General features: G+C 37.3%; 1 protein-coding gene across 2 annotated transcripts in view; it reads left to right on the top strand.

Annotated features, from left to right (window-relative positions):
- PDE3B (phosphodiesterase 3B) overlaps positions 1-21509 on the top strand; it is a 170208-nt gene extending 148699 nt beyond the window's left edge. For both annotated transcript variants that reach the window (XM_057750047.1, XM_057750045.1), the window contains exons 12-16: positions 6599-6798; positions 14118-14321; positions 16594-16755; positions 19446-19701; positions 20899-21509. In XM_057750047.1, coding sequence (XP_057606030.1) covers positions 6599-6798; positions 14118-14321; positions 16594-16755; positions 19446-19701; positions 20899-21113 — 1037 coding nt within the window. In that variant the 3' untranslated portion in view covers positions 21114-21509. The remainder of the gene's footprint in view (positions 1-6598; positions 6799-14117; positions 14322-16593; positions 16756-19445; positions 19702-20898) is intronic.
- Positions 21510-22346: the final 837 nt, after the last annotated feature.

Genomic DNA, 22346 nt, shown 5'->3' with positions numbered 1-22346 from the left:
CACAGTGATTTCCATCACATTGCTATTTGACCTGTTGTACTTTGGCTTTTACACAAGATGAATGAATCTTGAAAAATGATGGTGGATTATTCTAAATTTCATCAGGTGATGACTCCAGTTGTCACAGCTGTTCCAGATTTGAATTTTTGAGTAAGTCAAACCAATTCATCCTGTGTGGTACACAGCTGTTAACCTGGAGAAATGCTTCTTTCTTTATACCTGTTAGTAAAATCCACAAGATGACATTTATTTTCTCTCCTGGCAGGCATAACAGTGCACTTTCAGCATCCTAGTTCTGGGCTATGTCAAGCCTCCCATTCTGTTATAACCTAGCCTAGTCCCATAAGGTATCGAAGTGGTCCAGTATAATGACAAGATAATGCTGAATAGCTCTACTGTGCAAGATGTAATAGATATCCTAGATGCCTTGATAAGAGTGCCAGAGGAAGAGAAATGAGAGAACTTGCGCAAAAATTCAGAGATCTGCTACCTCAGTGAAGTTATTAGGATTCTGGTGGTCTAGGATATGTTGAGGTATCCTCTCTAAGGTTAGGGACAATTGAATTATTTTGAATCTACCTAGAGGGTCTTTGGATTCTGAAGGCAAATTTACCATATCTCAGTACTACTGCTCCAACCCATGAACTGTAAGGCTATGAATTTTATGTGCAAGTCAGAGCAGGAGAATCATGTGAAGCAGTTTCAGGGTAGCGTAAGCTGCTTGGACACTTGCCAACATGACCCCCAACACGTCCAGCAGTTTTCAAAATGTCTTTTGCAGATAGGGATCTTCTGTGGAGTTACAGAAGATCACTTTAAGAGTCACAGTATAAATCTAGGATTTTGAGGCAATGCCCATCCTTCTTCCTCAGATAACTATTCTTTTTGTAGAACAGCTGCTAGATTGTTACTGGGCTCTGATAGAGTTTGAATATTTGATCACATGCACTAGGTTACCACATGACTTGCCTGTTATGAACTTGGGCCCTCTGACCCTCCTAAAGTTGGCATGTATGGTAGCACTCAGTCAAGAGGAAATATTAAATACAAGGTTAGTTTTAAGCTGCCCCTGAAGGCACAGGAGACTCCAAATATGAACTCAGATTCCCATGGCACCTATTGCTAATATGTTGGCACTCTTCCTTAATCCATATGGCTTCATGGGGAATTACCCATGACCAGCTGACTGAAGGAGAAAAGATTTTGTCCCATATACCAATCAGTACTTCCTGAAAGTGGATGACTGCAGCTTTACAGACTCTCAAAAGGTATCCTTTGAAGGACAATAGCAGAAAGTAAATCCTACCAGTGAGCAGAACATCAAGCAGTAAATCTGTGTATTTGGCTTAGAGAGAGAGAGAGATGACCAGGAGAAAGGATCTATACTGATACATGGCCTGTGGGTAATAGAAGGAAAAAGATTGGAAAATTAGTGACAAGGAGTTCTGGGAAAGAGATTTGTGGCTAGACTTCTCCAGAGTGGAAGATATTTGTTTCCCATGTGAATGCGTACTGTAATGGTTAATTTTATGTCAATTTGGTTGAACCATGGTGCTCAGGCATTTAGTCAAATATTATTCTGGATGTTTCTGTGCGAGGCTGTTATTTTAAACGAGATTAACTCATCAGTGGACTTTGAGTAAAGCAGATTGCTCTCCATAGCGTGGATGGGCCTTATCCAGTCAGTTGAAGGCTTTAATAGAACAAAGACTGACTTCTGCCTGCAGGCAGCCTTCATACTTGAGCTTCAGCACCTTACCTAGTTCCACAGCCTGCTAGCCCATCCTGCAGATTTTGGACTTGCCAGCCTCCATATTCACCTGAGCCAGTTCCTAAAAATCCCTCCCCCTGCCCCCTTGCTCTCACACACAAACACACACACTGTTAATTCCATTTCTCTGTACAACTCTAACTAATACACTTTCCAAAGAGCATGCTCTGCAAAGGAGGCTCTCAATAATCAAGTTGTCAAACTGACATCTTCTCTCGATTATCAGCCTCTTCCTTAGCTACTCTAGTTTTCATTCAGTGAGCTTATAAACACAATAGCCAAGATGGCAAGAATGGAGATTATGTATGGATTTAGAGACATGGACTTCCTCTCACGAGGCTGACCTGACCCTGGCCTCTCTTCAGTGCCCAGCTTGCCAATAGGAGAAACCAGTGGTGAGCCCTTGATATAGCACCATTCCCTGGGGGAACATCCAGCCATCTATCTGGTAGCAGGTTGATTATATTGGATCCCTTGTCTTATAGAAGAGAGAGCTTTTATTCTTACTTACTCTGTATATGAATTTACCTTCACTGTCTACAGTGCTTCACCATCATCATCTATGAATTTAGTGAATGCCTTATTCACCATTGGCTTATTATATATAATATTGCATATCAAGGAACTCATTTTTGTCTCAAAAAATTTTTGCAGTGGGCTTCTGCCTACAGAACTTACTGATCTTTTCATGAATCTTATCATCCCACAGCTGGCCTGAGAGAATGACATATTGAAGACTCAGTTGGGGTACCTGTTAGATGAAAACATTTTGCGGGGCTAAGGTGCTGTCCCACAAAATGTGGTTTATTTTCTGGACCAGTGACCAGTATATGGTACCATTTCTCCTATTCCCAGAATACACAAATCTGTGAACCAAAGAGTGGGATTAGGAGGGTTTTTTCTATTACCTCAAATGATCCACTAAGAAAATTTTTGCTCCCTCCCCCCCAAAAACAAATAAACAAACCAAAACTTGGCTTACATATCTTAGTTCCCAAAAGAAAAATGCTTTCAATAGAGGACACTTAAAAGGGAAACTTTAAACTTTTCAGTTTCTCTCAGGTGAGACTGACACCTGGCCTTTGAACCAGTAGACAGGAGGAGGATTCTGTACAAGGTCAGGTGATTGATCCTGTCTGATGCTTATTATCAAGAATAAATAGGGTTCCTACTACACATGGGAGGATGTATGTTAGGAACCCAGGAGATTCTCTGACCTTTTTGGTACTCCCATGGACAGTGACAGAAGATAATGAAAAACTGCAGCAATCTGGTGCCATAAGGTTCACTAACAGTGCAGACCCCTGAAAGTAAGGGTCATCCCACTGGGCAGAGAACCATATCAGTAGAGATGCTGGCTGAGGACACAAGCAACGAGGGATGGGTAGAATAAGAAAACGATTAAATCCCAAATACAGCTATGTGACCAGTCACAGAAATGAAGTATCTAATAGCCATATGTATTTTTCCTCAGTGCTTTGATATGTATTGATATTTATTTTATATATTAAGCTTTTTTTTTTTTCCCTGCCTCTTTCTCACTCTCCTACAAGCCAATATGCAATTGATGGAAATTTGGGTTCTTTCCATTTTGGGGCTGTTATGAACAATGCTACTATGAATATTCGTCTGCCAGCTTTTGTGTGGGTATATATTTTCATTTCTCTTGGCCATATACGTAGCTTTATGGAATTACTGGGTCATAAGGTGACTCTGTGGTTAACATTTGGAGGAACTGCCAAACTCTTTTCCAAAGTGGCTGCACTATTTTACATTCCCACATACAATGTATGAAGATTCCAATTTCTTGCCATGTCTTGTTATCTATCTTTTTGATAGCCATTCTAGTAGGTGTGAAGTGGTATCTCATTGTGGTTTTTTGATTCGCATTTCCCTAATAGCTAATGATGTTGATCATCTTTTCATGTTGTTATGGGCTCTTTGTATATCTTCTTAGTCCTTTGTCCATTTAAAAATTTGGTCATTTGTCTTTTCGTTATTGAGCTGTAGAAGTTCTTTATATATTCTGGATACAAGTATCTTATTAGATTTATAATTTGCTATTTTCTCACATTGTGTTGTCTTTGCACTTTTTGGTGGTGTCAATCGAAGCACAAAGGTTTTTAATTTTAATGAAGTTTAATTTACCTAATTTTTCCTTTCATTGCCTATGCTCTTGGTGTCATATCCAAGAAGAGTTTGTGTAACTCAAGGTCATGAAGAGTTGCTATGTTTTCTTATAACAGTTTCATAATTATAGCTAGCTCTTAAGTTTAGATCTAGGATCCACTGGAAATAATTTGGAGGGGTGAAGTAAGGAAGAAGTCCAACATTCATTCTTTAGCATATGGATTATCTTGTTGTCCCAGCACCATTTGTTGAAAAAATTTCTATAAATATTCCACACATGGTTGGCTCTTAAATGTTATGAAATCAGTTTCTACCTTTTAAGATGTGAGCATTAAGTGAAACAACATGTATGAAAATGCCTTGCATCATGCAGGGCATAGTTGGCTAACAAGGTCTTGGCACCCTTGTCCAAAATCAATTGACCGTTAATATGAGGATTTATTTCTGGACTCTCAGTTCTATTCCATTGATCTATGTGTCTATCCTTATGCCAGTACCACACAATCTTTGTTACTAAAGCTTTGTAGTAAACTTCAAAATTATTCTTCTTTTTTCAAGATTGTTTTGGCTACTCTGGATCTCTTGCATTTCCATATGAATTTTAGGGCCAGCTTATATACCTCTTGTACCAAAAAAGCCAGCTGGGATTTTGATAGGGATTGTGTTGAACCATAGATCATTTGGTGGGGAGTATTGCCATCTTAATAATATTAAGTCTCCTGAACCATGAACATGGGTATTTTTCTACTTATTTAAGTCTTCTTTAATTTCTTTCAACAACATTTTTTTAGTTTTCAGAACACTGGTTTTGCACTTTTGTTAAATTTATTCCTAAGTGTTTTATTCTTTTTGATGCTAGTGTAAATGGAATTGCTTTCTTGGGTTCATTTTTTTGATTACTCATCCCTAGCATGGGGAAATAAAATTGATTTTTTGCATATTGATCTTGTATCCTGTAACCGTCATGATCTTATTTGTTAGTTCTAATAGTTTTCCAGTGGATTTCTTAGGATTTTTCAGTATACAAGATCATGTCATCTATAAATATAGTTTCACCTCTTTTCAATCTGGTTGCCTTTTACTGAGGCCTCCCTTTATTTTATTTTATTTTTTTTAAAAAAAAGATTTTTTTTGATGTGGACCGTTTTTAAAGTCTTTATTGAATTTGTTACAATATTGCTTCTGTTTTGTTTTGTTTTTTTGGCCCCGAGGCAGGTGGGATCTTAGCTCCCCGACCAGGGATAGAATCCATACTTCCTGCATTGGAAGGTGAAGTCTTAACCACTGAACTGCCAGGGGAGTCCTGTGAGGCCTTCTTTTAAATGGGATCTATAGTAATTATGTTTAGTTGTCCTTGCCATCTATTTTCTTTTTTATACTACTAATTTCGTGTTAAATATATACAAACTAATGTATTAAGATCCTAATATGTCAATTCTAAGTAATTACTGAGTTTAAAAGGATTTTTTTGCCATTTTTGATATTTTATGTAATTATTTTTAATTCTAGGGGAAATATAGAACACATAAAGCAGGAAAAATTGAAATTATTGACTGATATTGATAATTAAAAATCCTATTAGAAATTTGAATGTTTAAATATATCTTTCTCCATACATTTAACTGTCTTGTTTTTACTTTTTATAATTATTTTTAAAATTAGCTCTAGTGTGGGTAATTCTAAAACTCAATTTAAGTATAAAATATAAACAGCATGAAAATAGGTATCTTTATAATTATCAAGTGTGTATTAAAGTCATTATGTTAAAAAATTCTTGTGATTGCAGATATTGAGTGAACTAAATTATGATCAAGTCCTTTTGGAGTCTGACGAGCCAGGACATTATTCTGAGTTTCCACTGGTGAACACAACCAATGAAACTTTGTCTCTCTCTAAGTCTTTGTGATTTTCTTTGCTGGCTACACTCAGTAGTTTATTTCCTTCTTAATAGTTTAAGATCCCTTTAGCAAACACAATCTAGTGACCATCTAAATAGATACAGCCAGCAAATTACCAAAAAGGAAGAAACAAATGACAAGTTATTAAGGACACCAAAAGCACAGTGCTGATAGTGAAAATACTGCTTCTAACTAGAAGATAAAAAGAGTTATATTGACCAAGTCATTCCTCAATTTTCCATGCCTTTTTGGTTTTCATAGTTTTTCTTTATAGTATTTTATAAGGGGCTTCATGGTAGGAAAAAGAAGGGGAAGAAGGATTGTGGTCAGGGTTATACATGAAAGGTAATCTCTCTGGATACGATCTGAAAAGCATCTATGTTGAAAAGCTTATTACTTTGTTAATATATTAAATACCTAAATCTCTATACTATCTCATGACATTTTATTCTCTAGATTGGTTTTTCCTCTTACCCTGACCATTATATCTAACCATTAAATAACAAATGTTTAGAAAATCAGGTTTTTGAAAATTATTACTAGCTTGAGTAAAAGAGCATCGTGAGAATCCTGTCATTTCCTGTAAAGTAAGTGACTTCAGGGATGTGTTTAACACTATTCCTCTCTATTAGCATGTATGTTGGAAATAGTATACTATATTATGTCCATGTTTATGAATAGAGTCTATTTCTTAGGTAAGTCAACAAATAAGATAATCATTTTACCTATGGGAATCTCCTCCTTAGCCTCAGTGTGAAGATGTTACATGTAATGCGGGTTTATTTTGCTTGTTCCTCAGATTCTAACAGTAGAATTAACCCTGGGCGAATTGCTTACATTTCTTCGAGGAGTTGCTCTATTCCAGATGAGAGCTATGGCTGCCTGTCTGCAAACATTCCTGCGTTGGAATTGATGGCTCTGTACGTGGCAGCTGCCATGCATGATTACGACCACCCAGGGCGGACAAATGCATTTCTAGTGGCTACAAATGCCCCTCAGGTAGGAAATACTTTTTCAGAAAGTTTAAGGAGTGATTCTGAAATTTTACAGCTATACTGTATTTCCCTTTGTTAACCATTCTTCAGTTGAATAATTTGGCCTTTGGATGATAACACATGGCATTGATATGACATGTGCTGAAGAATTAGGGAAAAACCATCTTCAACTGGAAAACAAATAAAATGTTCCTGAAAGAGTAATGTGCTATATCTGTGAAATTCTGAGTCTTCACTGTCAGTATCTTTACCTTTGATCAAATTGATAAGACTTTGACTAGATATAAGACTTACTTTTCCTTCTAGCAAGATGCTTCATGTGCTTAAAAGCTATAAGGACTGAGAACTGTTATTATTTTTGTTGTTGTCCTCTCTTTTTCTCTAAGACATACCATAATATGCAAACTGTAAGTCTCTTAGCTCTGCATATATTCATGTATGTAAAAAATCCTCTAGTACATTATTTTTGTATCCAGTTCAGCTGATAAGGCACAAGATTCCTTTAGGGTCACAGTTTGAATAAGAGATAGGAGTTAGCAACAAATAGATACTGTAATTGCCGTGGCTTTAAACATTAGTACTTGGAACTAAATACAGTCAGCCCTCATATCCAGGGGTTCTGCCTCCATGGATTTGATCAACTGGGGGTCAAAAATATTTGAAACCTTTAAAAATTCCAGAAAGTTCTGGAAAGCAAAACTTGGAATTTGCTGCACACTGGCAACTATTTACATTGTATTACATATTATAAGTAATCTAGAGAAGATTTAAAATATAAAGGGGATGTGCATAGGTTATATGAAAATACTACATCATTTTATATAAGGGAGTTGAGCATTTGCAGGGATCCTAGAACCAATTCCCTGCAGATACTGAGGGATGACTGTACTTCGTTTTAAGCAGAATTTAGTGCGGTTGTGAGTTTTTGTTTAGGCTGGTAATTCCTGAAATATCAGCTTTGTATTTCTGCCTGCCTGCCTGCCTGCCTGCCTGCCTTAACAAAGAGCAAGTTGTCAATGATTGTTTGCTGAATTCATCTTACTTCCTCACTTTGTTGCTCTATGTTCAAACCTCAGTTCTGATTTTTTCATCTTTTATAGCTGTTCTCTGTGTTCCTTTTCTCATTTCTCTTTCACATACTCCCACTACTTAAAATATAGGGGATAGATTCTCCAGCCAGAACAAGAATAGGATTCACAGAGAGAGAAGATTAAAAGTGCTATGTAATTCATTTTCTCCAATTAGACTTTATCTATTCATAGCTCCTGATTTCCACAGGTAACTTTTAAATGAATTTCAATCTAGATATTAATATTTTTCCACTTTCTGAGAATTGCTTTGGGAGAAGTTACCCACTAAGGAACACATTTGCAGTTCCATTTTACAAGAATCAGGTGCCCATTTTCTCTAGCCTAGCACTTCATAATCCTAGTCCTATGGAAAGTCACAGTGGCACAGTGGAAAAAGCACTGGTCTTGGGATTAAAAGAGACCTGAGTTTAATTTTTGGCTACCCACTATTAGCTAAGTGACATTAGGCAAGTAAATAACCCTTATCTTTCTGAACCTCAAAATATGTACCTGATACGACTAAGGTAAAAAGAGGTAACATTTGGAAAGTTTTCTACTGAATCTGGGATCATGTAGACAGAAATTTACTATTCTATTCCACCCTCTGCTTTCATTCTCTCCTTATTAGCTTTGAGTATAGGTGAATCAGACTTGTTTATTACCTCTTCTTCAAGGGTATTACAAGTTACTGAATTCTAGTGTTACTTGTCTTGCATGCAGATAATTTAAAACAGACATGTGAATGTAACTGACATAAGTTATATACTCAAAACTGTTGTCCTGATCAAAATGCAAACATTAAGCCTGGACACAATCAATAACTATGTGTTATTTCTAAATTCTCACTGTTAAGGACTACCAAGAGATGAAGCAATGGGAAGGGCCAGAATGGAAAGGAAACTGATCAGAGTTCAGCTGTGAAAAAGTACAGCCCATTACTTTGTCTCTTTGCTTCCTTCCTGCTCCCCTTCAGTCTGATTTCAACCATAGCAGCCAGAGTGGCCCTGTTTAAATGTGCATTACATCACTCTCTGTTCTGAGCTCCCACTCCTAGTAAAAGACAGTCATTACAGTGGCTCAGGAGGCCCTGCATGATTCAGCACCCATTAATTCTCCTTTTTTAATTCACTCAGGTCTAGCCTCACTGGCCTCCTTGCTGTTTCCTTCTATGTCCTAGGCACACTCCCTTTCTGATAACCTGGTCACTTCCTGTTCTCTCTGCCCAGAGTGCTCTTTCCCCAGACATCTGTTGGGTTAGCCAAAAAGTTCGTTTGGGTTTTTCCATAACATCTTATGAAAAACCCAAACAAACTTTTTGGCCAACCTAATATATAGCTCACTTTGTCACTTCCTTCCACCTGAAATTTCAAAAGCCCCTCCATGGCACTCATTATGTTCCTCCCCTGATTTGTTTTTTCCATAGCAATGATCATTTAGCATACCATGTATTTTGCTTGTGTATTTTGTTTATTCCATGCCTCTCCTCAGTGGAATATAAGTTTCCATGTGGGCAGGGATTTTTATCTCTTTTATTCCCTAATACCTAGAATGGTGCCTAGCACACAAAAGGCATTCAGTAAAAATTTGTTGAATGTTGAAGGATGCCTAATTTCTTTGCTCTGCAGGACTGCTAAGCTTGTCTGAAACATGCTCTGTTGTTCCCAAAGTAATGAAATTCATGAGACCTTCAGCCTATGCCTATTGGATAAGGACTCTTTTGTGAAAGCCTGAAGCTTAACCTGTTTATTAGGTAATAAAGCAGTCTCTCTCATCTTAGGAAGCTCAATAGGTCTAATCAGGCCATAATTAGTGAAAGATATTATTGCTCTGGTGTATGATAAAAAGAGACAGTAGTGTATAATTCCACCAACTGGATCACGCATTCTTCATTCTCATGGTAAGGAAAGTGTGTGGGAAGACTTAGGAGGATTATTTTGAATCCTTGCCGTGAAAGAAGGGGAAACATTTAGTCAGGTTTATCCTGGAGGAATGTCAGTATTAACCTTCTAAGAGATTTCTGAGCTATTTCCAAAGGATTGATTGGCTGAAAGATGGATATTAGTGATTGAGATATTAGAGTTTGTAGAATACTTTGACTTGGGGTAAAAGGAAACAAAACTTTGAGAATTGTAGATCTAAGACACTCATAAATGTTTGTCCTCCCAAATATGGATCAAGATGGTGACTAAACAGGTGCATTTTTCTCCCCTTCCTCCTGATCAAAATAATAATAAGGGATGAAGCTCATTACAACAGAGAGGAGTTGGCAGGAGGATATTATCACCAGTAGGTTAAAGAATTTCATACTGTTTCTGGAAAATGAAAAACATATGGGCAAATATTATGAGATTAAAGTATACTAGAAGGGAGTTGAGACCTAAGTGGAACCCTAGAGACTCATGATGCCATTTGCCCTTGTCTGCTCTACACACACACACATCTCCTATATAACACATACCACACACCTTTAAGCAAAGCTACTGTAACCCTGCATTTACTTCCAGGCAGAAAACACCTCTCTTAGATATTGCAGGAAACGGCCAGGAGAGATTTAGTACTCCAGAGTAAATCCTTCTCATTTTGGATATCACACTGGTAATATAAAGCAAAACCTGTTAGGTAAACAAGCCCCATCCACATTCACAGGATTCCTACTCATCCTTCTCAATTAAAGAGACTCAGCAATAAAATACACAGAAGGCTATTGGATGCATACTTTGGGACAGACACTATTCTAGGTAGTGCTGTTGAACAAAACAGGCAAAAAAAATATTCTGCCCCCCATGGAACTTACATTCTATTAAAGCAAGAAAAAAAACAAATAAGCGTGTGTGTAAAGACAGAGAGATGATTATAAGTGCTAGGAAAAAAGTAAAACAGGAGAGGAGATAGTGCTAGCATAGAAGGATTATTTTCAAGTTAGAGTTCTGTATCCAAGTGAGCTACAGTTGAGTGTTAAGAGTAAAATAGTCTCAGGTATGCAAAGATTTTTAAATATCTTGCTCCATCCATCCTGAGAAAGTTACATAAAAATGTATTTTAGCAAAACAAGGATAATAACTAAGACAAAGGGTCTTAGAAGATAATGGGATTACCAGAAATTTTAGAACCCAGAACTTGAGGGTAAGGGAATCCCCAGATGGCAGCTGTTCATCAAGACTATTTCTTTAAAGAGAAGCACGTATTTTATTTTTTAAAAAGTAGCTATATTGTTTTCTGCTGCACCTAATTTGTTTACTGCTTCTATTGGATTTTCTTTTTAAGTTAGGAATTTTTTTTTTTAATGAAAAGTGTTTCTTAATCCAAGATTTTTCATTCAGAAAAATTAAAATACCTTCTTTAATCTTATGACTATAACCTAGAGATTTTTTTTAATGTTTCCTTCTTTTCCTTGTTTCAAAAGGAGACATTTGTTCAGATTTGTCATAGTCTTCCAGTTTGATCTAAGTCTTTATGTCTGATGGGTTTTTCTTTTTGCTCATTTATTGGAAAGTGTTTATTATTTGTTAAGACTAATTCCATCAGAATTTGTATTAAACCCCTTTTCAAATCTTTTTGACTCAGATGGGGTAAAAGTAAACTCTATGACCAACTAATTTGCTTTGCCATGTTAGAGAAGTATTTGCTTGTGGAGATAAGGAAGGGATCCATAGCTAGAGAAAGCAGGTAGCAAGTTGCTTTAGCAAAAATTCAAAGGATGTTAGTTACTGCAGCTCTGAATTAGGGGGCAAACGGTTTGCCTTTTCTAGTTGTCATGGCGCCCTCAGAAAAAGCCAGCTGAGGCTTCCCTTTCTGTTTTGCCTGGAATGTTTTCCTCACTGAGTTTAAGCTTGGCTTGTTGCTCAATGTGTGACTATCCAGTATTCTTCCTAGAGTAGAATTTGCTGCCTCCTTACTGCTCCATGATTCTTGCCTCCACTCAGCCATGAGGTCGTGAGTTTGCTGGGATCAAGCAGGGGACTCCTTCCACGTATTCTCCATGTGGGCTTCTCCTTCTTATGTGATGACTTAGATGGCCTTTCTTCAATCCAGTCCCACTTTACCATGTCTTTAAAGCTTCCAGTATACCACTTATATCTAGATTCTAATATTGACTCAGATTTCTTTTGGTCCCCATTTTATATTTGTTTGGTAATGTCAAGGGTGATTTGGATGCTGCAGGAATTCTGAACTACTAATTTTTTTTTTTTTTTTTTAACTGATCTCACTAGCTGAGAGTTTAAGTCAACTAGCTTTACAGGACAGTCATACATTGTGGTTAATTGAGCTGGGAGTTTGATTACTTCTTCATGAACAAAGCTATTTCTGATAATTTATCAGTCTTTATTGGATTTAAGCATGAATTAGTTAAATCACTATTAAATGCAAGTTGACCCCTTAGGAAGTCTTTGAAGTTTAATATGTACAACATTTTGATACATATATTGAAATATGATTACCACCATAGTGATAACTAACACCTCCATCACATCACATAATTAACTTTGTGTGTGTGGTAAGAACATTTAAGACCTAGTCTCTTAGCAGCTTTTTAGTATATAATACAGTATTGTTAATTATAATCACAATGCTGTACACTAGATCCCCAGAACTTATCTTCTGACTGCACACTTGTACCATTAGACCACCATCTCCCAATTCCCCTTCCCTCATAACCACCTAGTTGTACTGTATTTGGAGTTCAGTTTTAGATTACACATAAGTGATATCATACAGTATCTGTCTTTCTCTGTCTGACTTATCTCAGTTAGCATAATGCACTCAAGGTCCACCCATGGCAGGATTTCCTTCTTTCTCATGGCTAAAAAATATTCCATTGTGTGTATATATATTACATCTTCTTTATCTGTTTATCCATTGATGGACAGATTGTTTCCATCCTTTTTACGACCCACTGTAAAGTTTAAATCATATCACTGCTAACGTAAAAATAAATGTTAAAAAAAAGTCAAACGTTAGGTATCTATGCTTAAATCTAGACTATAGCTAATTTTCACAAATATGTAAAATGATTAGGCTCAGAATATGCATCTTAACTGAGATTGCGCAGTATTTTTATTTGTCCTTTTCCCTTAGACAGGAAGCTCTATGAAAATAGGGACAGGGTTTTAATTTTTATCTTCAGCCTTTAGCACTGGCCATGACAGTTCATTTAATTACTAGGCTTACTTAATAATTTTTAAAATTGCTTACTTGTTAGAGATGGAAGAAGCTTTAAAAATTCTATAATCCAATGGTTTTTAAAATCTGTATTCTGGGGACTTTCCTGGTGGTCCAGTGGTAAGGAATCCGCCTTCCAATGCAGGCGATGCAGGTTTGATCCCTGGTCAGAGAACTAAGATCCCACATGCCACGGGGCAACGAAGCCCATGCGCAACAACTACTGAGCTCTCCCGCCTCACTGAGAGAGCCCATGCTCTTTGGAACCTGCGTGCCACAGCTAGAGAAGAGAAAACCCACAGGCCACAACTAGAGAGAAGTCCACGCGCCACAACTAGAGAGAAGTCCATGCACCACAATGAAAAACCCCATGTGCTGCAGCTAAGACCCGATGCAGCCAAAAAAATAAAAAATATTTTTAAAAATTATTTTAAAAAAAATAAAATCTGTATCCCTAAATCCTAGACTTCTGAGGTAGTTCAGGGTCTTCCACTAGAGTGAAGTGGAAAAAGTGAATAGATCTACACCACTTGAACCAGAGGATTTATGCTTTTACTTTTATGTTTGATACTTCTCAGGCACTGTGTCAGTTGGGAGTATAGGATGTGCCCTTCTCATATTTGTGGGTCTCTGACTCAGCATGCACAGTATTCTGGGTTCCTCTCCTTCAGTCACCACTAGTGTTCATTCCATGCTGGCTAAAGAACAGTAACATATCCCTAAATCTGCTCTATCCCTAATGACTTTATTAACAGAAGCTTTATCTGTGAAGGTTCACTGATTTAATGAAGTAGACGTCAAATATCAACTTTACATCTCTTGGTGTAGGCAGCCATGGTGTCTGCAAAGAAGATGAACTTTGGAGACAAATTACCCTTTTGCTTCCTAGCTGTGAATGCTGAAAAGGTGTACCTTATCCTCTTTGTACTTTAGTCTACTCATTGATAAAATTATCAGCCCTTCTTTACAGGTATTAAAATGCCTGGCATATAGTAGGTACTCATTGTATTCTTCCAACTGGATCCAAACTCTGTTTATTATTAAAGCTCCGTATCTTTGAGATGCCTGCCTCATTTTTCTTGTTCCTTTTTAGGCAGTTTTGTACAACGACAGATCTGTTCTGGAAAATCATCATGCTGCATCAGCCTGGAATCTGTATCTTTCTCATCCAGAATACAACTTCCTCCTTAATCTTGATAATGTGGAATTCAAGCGCTTTCGTTTTTTAGTCATTGAAGCAATCCTTGCCACAGATCTTAAAAAACATTTTGATTTCCTTGCTGAATTCAATGCCAAGGTTTGATATGCAAATTAATTCCTGGTTTCAAAAGCAGAAATTTTTGTCAGTGTTACTGACAAAAGGTATTTTTTTAACATTAAGTTAGAATGATAAATCTGAAGTCATGAAGTCATGATAAATCTACGACAATATATATGCCAATATTAAGAAAAAAATTATAACATGTCCAAAAATACTATTGCTTGCTACATTTCCAAACATGTCAATGGAAGCTTTTAGGGAAAGATTTGAGAAAGTTGTGCACAGTGCCAAGAAAGGCATTTTATGAAGTTAAAGATGTGTTTCTAAGAGGCCAGTTATGCCTACTTTGCTGCACCTGTTTCCCTTCCTTTTATTATTAAGTGTTTAACTGGCTGGTGTGGGATTGGAGAAGGACTGAAGAATAAGGCACTCATTGAACTACTGTTTATTGGGGTTGCCCACTGTGTGCAGTTGTCCTAGTGAAGGATAAGGAATGAACAGGTTGAAGTCCCTGTTCTCACTGAGCTCACATTCACCACAGAACTGAGAATGACTGCCCTTGTGTGATGGTATTAATGGGAGCGTGTTCTATTCCTCAGACGTTGGGGTGAAAAAATGTTGAGAACCACTGCTTTAGAATCCAGAGGGAAGAATGCCCCATCTTTTTCAGGCAGGAAACCGTTGTTTCCTTGATAACATTTGTGCTCTAAAGGAAGGTGTACCTTCAGAGTAGAGGAACGGGTATCAAAGGAGTATTAGATTCAGCCTCCTGGAAGGAGACCTATATATGTTTCTGTTGTGATATTGATAAAATGCTTTATAAAAATCAGCAAGAAATAAGTGTGCTTTTAAACTTATTTCATAGCTATGTAGCATTATTAACTTATTTTTATTTAATAAAAATTAATTTAAGTGCTAAGTCAGAATAAACAGAAGTTTTTACAGGTAAAAGATTATCTAGCCCAAAACTTTTGAATCTGTGTTCCTCAGAGATTTCTATTCTGTAGTCTCTCAGGAAAATGTCACATGAGTGGGGCTGTAGACCAGGGGTCCCCAGCCCTCCCTTCCTCCCTCCCTTTCTTTCTTTCTTTCGCCATGGGGTGCAGCTTGTGGATCTTAGTTCCCGACCAGGGATTGAATCTGGGCCACAGCAGTGAAAGCGCTGGGTCCAATCCACTGGACCACCAGGGAATTCCCTAGACTATACAATTTCCATCTAAAGATCTCGCCTTTCTTTTAACTGTTTTCTGTAGTGGTGGTCTACATAAGAGTTCCTTTAACGAAAGGGGCGCTGCCAGGGAACTCCCTGGTGGTCCAGGGGTGAGGACTCAGTGTTTTCACTGCCTTGGTCCTGCTTCAGTCTCTGGTCGGGGAACTACAATCCCACAAGCCATGCAGCACAGCCCCCCCGCCCCAGAAAAAAAGGAAAATAGAGGGGTAGATGCCAAAAAAATCTATCATCACAGTAAAGTTCCAAAGCCACTGATCTGGCCCATTCACTTTATTTCTTACAAGTGGAAATTTGAGTTCCTGAAAGGCATGATAATTTGCCTGATAACTGCCATTTATTTAAATAACAATGTTAGCATTTACTATGAACTGTGCATTTTTCATTTGTTAATCCTCATGGCAATATGGCTAGATTGATATTACTTTTCCTATTTTATAGATGAAGAAAGGTAGACTCAAGGAGCTTGAGTAATTTTCCAGCGTTACACAATGAAGTAGTAAATCATTCTGAGTCAGGATTTAGAACCATAAAGATCAGCTTCTAAGACTTGTGTTCTTTCAGCCATATCCTGTTTCCTTTTACAGTTAGATCCTTAAGTTTTCCTTTTTGAGATAGAAATAGTTATAATTCTTATATGATTTGATTTTACATATACATATACTTTTAATCGTATATTATATATTAATGTGTATAATATACACAAATTACAATTTTCTGTGGTAATCACAAATATTGAAAGCCATGCTTTGTTCTGCTTATACAGTGCTCTACTTGCATTGAAACAAAACTGTAAATGACACTTCAATGGGAAATTTAATCCTCAGAGGTACATGTTAGGGCACAAACCAATTAAAAGTAGTATTTATTGAAATTCCTTCCTGTCCTTTGGATAGGAAACAGTTTTAAGATAATTTAGTAAAAACAAAAAACTGGGGAGTTGCCTGGCGGTCTGGTGGTTTTCACTGCCAACGGCAGGGGTTCAAACACTAGTTGGGGAACTAAGATACTCAAAAAAATCCCAGAAACAAAAACTCCTGATCCCTCAGCACCTGAAATAATTCTCTTTTTCCCTACTAGGCCAATGATGTAAGCAGTAATGGTATAGAATGGAGTAATGAAAACGACCGCCTCTTAGTGTGCCAGGTGTGCATCAAACTGGCAGATATAAATGGCCCAACAAAAGTCCGAGACTTGCATTTAAAATGGACAGAAGGCATTGTCAATGAATTTTATGAGCAGGTAAGCTGAAACATGAGATTTGTGGGACTTCTAAGAGCTGCCATTCGAAGACACTACCTTTTGTTTTGGATAGCTACATTAAATGCTTGAAATGAGTTGCTTTAACCAAAAATGGTTAGAAATTGTTGTATTTGCTCTGGTTTTAATATTTTCTCAGCTCCTTTGCCTTTGTGGCTAAAATTTAAAAACAAAAAATAGCTTATTGCCAATCTGTAGTGGGTTGAATATACTCTAGTCTAGAGCTAAGGAAAGACTACAGTATGATTCCAAGGTCCCTTTCAACCCTGAAAACCTATAATCTAGGATAATTTATTTCCAAAAGAAGTTGTTTAATTGATTCAGGGTATACTTAGAAATTAGAACTAGAAATGAGAACAAAGTAGATACCTAGTGGCTTTCAAGTTTGAGAAATATAAACATGCTCTTTTCTCATATGTTTTTAAATCTTGTCTTTAAAACAATCCTACCACTTTGCAGTCTTTACCACTTTTTTGTCCAATTTTGAGGCTCCCTACAATGTAGAAAAATACTGATATTTCATTATCTCCAAAATAACAAATACATCCTCTTGACTAGAACTGCATTCCTTGGGAATCCTTACTAGACCTACTAATCAGGAAAGATCAACATGTGACACTTCTATGACAGGGCTTTCTTACCAAGAGTTGCTACTCCAGTAGGAGTGATGAATTTGAGCCTATAAACTGCACACTTACCTGTTACACCTTGTCACACCCAGATTGTACTGAATGACCAGTAAATGTACAGCCTTTTACCCACCTTAGCTAATCGTCCCAATACAATAGTGTGTACTCTGCTGTTTATAAGTCAACAAAATACCATACTGTGTAATCATGAAAATAGATTAGTAAAATCTTAGTAATAATATTAGAATACTTTTCACTGATACATTTGAACTAAATTATATGTAATTTGGGGTAATAAATGGTTATAAATATTTACCTAATTTGTGGCTTGCAGTGTGTAGAGTAGTTTGCACATTACTGTCCTCATTCTCAAAGATGATTGAAGACTGCCTCAGGCTGCAGGTCACGCTCACAAAAGAATTCTATGCTAAGGAAAATGCTGTCTTTTATATTATCTGTAAGGACAGTGGTAATAAAGTGATAGTATATGCCAATTTTAGAAAACCCACTGATTTGGTGAAAGAACATTAGAAAATTTCATTTAGACCCATTTTATAATATATTTTTAAAGTATAGAGAATTAATTCTTATTAAACAAACTTGGAAGCCATGCCTGAGGCTGAATCCTGGCTCCTCTTCCTTACCAGCAATGTGACCTTGGGTAAGTTACTTAACCTCTCTGTGCCTCAGTTTCCTCACTGAGAAAATAGGAATATTGATAGTACCTACCTCATAAGGTTGCTATGAGGATTAAATGAATTAATTTATGTAAAGTTCTTAGAACAGTTCCTGACACATAAGTGCTCAATAAACTATTATAATTCCGGATCACTAAAAACAACATAATATTTCGGACAGTTTCACTTAATCTTTCTAGGTTTCATTACTCCTGTGTCAAACCAGAAAAATGCTATCTGATAGCCCTACCACACAGTGGTCGTGAAGGTTAAATGTACTAACCTATAGGAAAGTCAACCCTCATCAAAACCATCAGAATTCCTTCTCAGTCTTGTTATGCTATTCAGCCTTCTTCAGATATGGATGCAAATTTCTAAACTTGCCCAACCTTTTACCTTTTTATTACCTAAATTATACTGTCTTTATTTATACTCCTATAGCCATTATGTGCCATGGACTTAGAAAAGCCAACCTCCTGTTTAAAAGTCAAACGTATGAAACTGTAGAATCCTGTGGATCAGCCCACCTAGATATTTTTTGTAAATATTAAAAATTTTCATCTTCACAGAAGATGGAGCCATATTTTTAATCATGGGGCAGTTTCTGGTTGTCTCCTCAGGGCTGTGTTGACTCAGCACAGACAGACGCTGCGTGCCTGCAGAACTTGTGCACTGTAGAGAGGATTCACCCCCTAGCTATTCACCAGTTCAGATACTACACACTCAAATGTTAACAGTACCATTTGGGGACTGCTCAGCACTGCGTTGAACATTTTGTATAATATGGCTTTTCATCCTCTAGCAACCCTGTAGGTTATTATTCACATCTTACACATGAACTGGGCATAGAGCTTGCCCAGCACTACACAGGCAGCACTACACATCTGTCTAATCTCCAGGTTTGCTTTCCAGAACCTCAGGGACCACAGTGAGTGGGTATCACAGGGCAGGCAGCTGGGGCAAATCCTCACCTCAGCCACGGTAGCTCTCCTTTTGTCTGTTTTACATATTGAGTTTTATGATTTAGATTCATTAAAGGGTTATGCTGTTACAAAAAGAAGGGGGAGGGTGTTGAAAAGCATTTGCAAAATTCAGCTCTGTGCATTTAAGGTATAACTACAACAAAAATGTTTCCATTATACCATCTCCCTGTAGGAGAAAGAGGATCTATAGTTGATATTTTAGGATTTCTCAAATAGTAGAGAAATTCTTATAGCTGGAATGACAGTAATTTCATTGGTACTTCTTTGTAAAAATTATTTTGAGTTAGACTGTGCTCATTAAAAAACCTCAAGATAATTTCAACAAAGCTCAGTGGTTGTTCTTTCGACAGTTAAAGATGTACTTTTCTTTTTAATGTGATCAGGGAGACGAAGAAGCAAACCTTGGTATGCCTATCAGTCCCTTCATGGATCGTTCTTCTCCTCAACTAGCAAAACTCCAGGAATCTTTTATCACCCACATAGTGGGTCCCCTGTGTAACTCCTATGATGCTGCTGGTTTGCTGCCGGGTCAGTGGATAGAAGCAGAAGAGGACGATGATACTGAAAGTTGTTATGGTGAAGAAGATGGTGAAGAATTAGATACAGAGGATGAAGAAATAGAGGACAATCTAAATCCTAGTAAGAATATAGGGATACTATCATTTCTTTAATGTTATTAACTGCAAACGTCCATTTAATTTGGATTTAGATCTTTGTTTTTAAGATACAGATTCAGTAGTTATATATTAAGTAAGTACCATCTAAATGTTCAGGCTGAATAGTCTCCTGCTCAAGTAACTGCTGCTTGGGTACCACGTGAATGCTGTCACACAACAAGCATTCTTAGTTAAAGTAGCATGTCTGGAGGTGTTGTCCTCCAACCAGTGCCCTTCAGCAGGCTCTACCTGTGCACACATGATGGTGCTGTTGCCAAATCTGAACTTACGTGAGGCGGCTGGTCCTAGTGGCTAGTCCTCCTTTGCCTCCTCACACCACCTTTCCCTGTTAACATGCCCTTCATATAGACTTGGGGAGTAGTTCATTCAACACAGTTGGGAGAAGAGAGAAGTGCACATTCTCTGACTCTAACAGGAAAACCAAGTTTTGTGGCATTATGGCTTTGAACCACCAAACCGTAATGCATACTTTTTCTATATAAAGCAACGAGTATAAATGGAAAATGAAAAATACATCTGTCACCTTTGTAACTAAAAATGAAAATCAGTTATTCGCTCTTTAAAGTAGAATTTAAATTATATCTAGCTAATTATTTTTTTGTTTCCCAAGCATGCTATAAATCAGAACAGATGAGATGGCTTGGAACAAGGTGACAAAGAACTTCCCCCCACCCTATCTTGTATTCAGGAGTAGCACAGTGAAGAGGAATCTCATGGCATTACCATCTGATGTCATCTTGGGAAAGTTGACTGCCTTCTAAAAATTATTTATACTAATTAAATTTTGATAATTGTGTTTAATTCAATACATTTTTAAAAAAATCCCTAAAAAGGATGGTTTTTAACTTTGCATTATTTATCATTTGAAATTTCAATACCACTCTCTCTTCTCCCTGAAACTCCCACCCCACCCCATCCTCCCGAATCCCCTCTCTACTTTATTTTTATATTCATCTAACAAACAAGTGTCTTGCCTCTTTGCTTATCTAGGTCTTCCCACTAGAAAGAGAGCCCCATGGTGCAGGGATTATTTTAATCTTATTATAACTATAACCCCAGTGCTTAGATAAATGCCTGGAATATAACAGGCACTCAGATATTTATTGAATGATTGAATCATACTGCCATGATTAGAATACACGTGTGTTAAATTTCACAGAACCACAAAGAAGGAAAGGCAGGCGGCGAATATTTTGTCAGCTAATGCACCATCTCACCGAAAACCACAAGATATGGAAGGAAATCATAGAGGAAGAAGAGAAATGTAAAGCTGATGGGAATAAACTTCAGGTGGAGAATTCTTCCTTACCTCAAGGAGATGAGATTCAGGTCATTGAAGAAGCAGATGAAGAGGAAGAAAGACAGTTGGGATAAAAGAAAAGGCATATTGAAGAAGCCCCGAGGGCTGTGCCCCATATCGATGTAACTGCCTAGTGCTCACCACGCTGTCTCGGAACTGACCGCTCCTAGGTGGACAGGCCCTAACACTGTGAGGGGATCCTTGCTGTGCCGGCAGTCTCCCACTCTCATGCACTTCCACCACGCAGACTAAAAGTATCCTTAGAGCTTGGTTTCAGTGGACTTGTATTGCCAAGCCCTTACTTTTAATGCCTTTACTGGTGTATAAATGTTAATACTCTGTCATAATACTGCTTTGCTGGCTAGCAGGCTCTTATTTTTCATGAGTGGGGAGCTATAACTGAAAACTCAAATGATTCACTTTAGTTTCCTAAGTGGCCAGAACTTTTCGCTTTCTTGAAGACAAGAGTTTAAAAAAAAAAAATACAGGGGAATTCCCTGGCGGTCCAGTGGTCAGGACTCAGCACTTTCACTGCAGTGAATCCCTGGTCAAGTTCAATCCCTCATCAGAGAGAACTAAGATCCTGCAAGCCACACAGCGCAGCCAAAAAAAAAAAAAAGCCCCCAAACAAAAAACCCCACAAAAAAAAAACAGGATTTATATTGTATTTCCAAATGTGTCTTTTATGTCTTTGAATGTTTGGGCGGTGGGGGGGGGGGGGAGTCTGTGCCTATCTAAAAAAAGAAATCCAATGCTGCCTTTCTGAGGGATCTGTTCAGTGTAGCACACTGTTCAGTGTTGTTCTCCAGCTCGGTTTATCCATGAAGGACTGACTAGCCTTTGTTATATTTAACAAAATCCAGGTGCATCAATTTTTGATGCTTTTTACTATTGTTTTTTTTTTTTTTTGGTGTTTTTTTTTTTTTTAAATCTACTATACGTGTGTTCTTTCTGCTCAGAGTATTCGGGTTTGTCTGGACATCAGAAGTCTGAATTCCAGTCTTATCAACTTTATATTCCACGATTGAATTTTAAAGCTGGTTAGGTTTAACAATGAAGGAATTTTATTCTTTAGTCAAAACTGTTCTTTTACTCTTGCTCAGGATTAGTATTTTTAAACACTTAGTTTAATATAAACACAGCAGATTTGTCAGAAGAAAAATTGTCCTAATATTGATGTTAACCTTTTATGAAATAAGCATTATTCTCTCTTAGATAAATTTGAGACTAATTAAAGCCAAGGAAAGGAGATGCTTGTCTTTTTTTGCCTTAATACAGAAATCAAATGCAACTAATCCTATCAGAGA

Source organism: Hippopotamus amphibius, chromosome 9 (assembly GCF_030028045.1).
Source record: "Hippopotamus amphibius kiboko isolate mHipAmp2 chromosome 9, mHipAmp2.hap2, whole genome shotgun sequence".
Classification (NCBI taxonomy): Eukaryota; Metazoa; Chordata; class Mammalia; order Artiodactyla; family Hippopotamidae; genus Hippopotamus; species Hippopotamus amphibius.
Note: the sequence above shows the minus strand (reverse complement) of the source record. Positions and strands in the feature narration are given on the sequence as shown.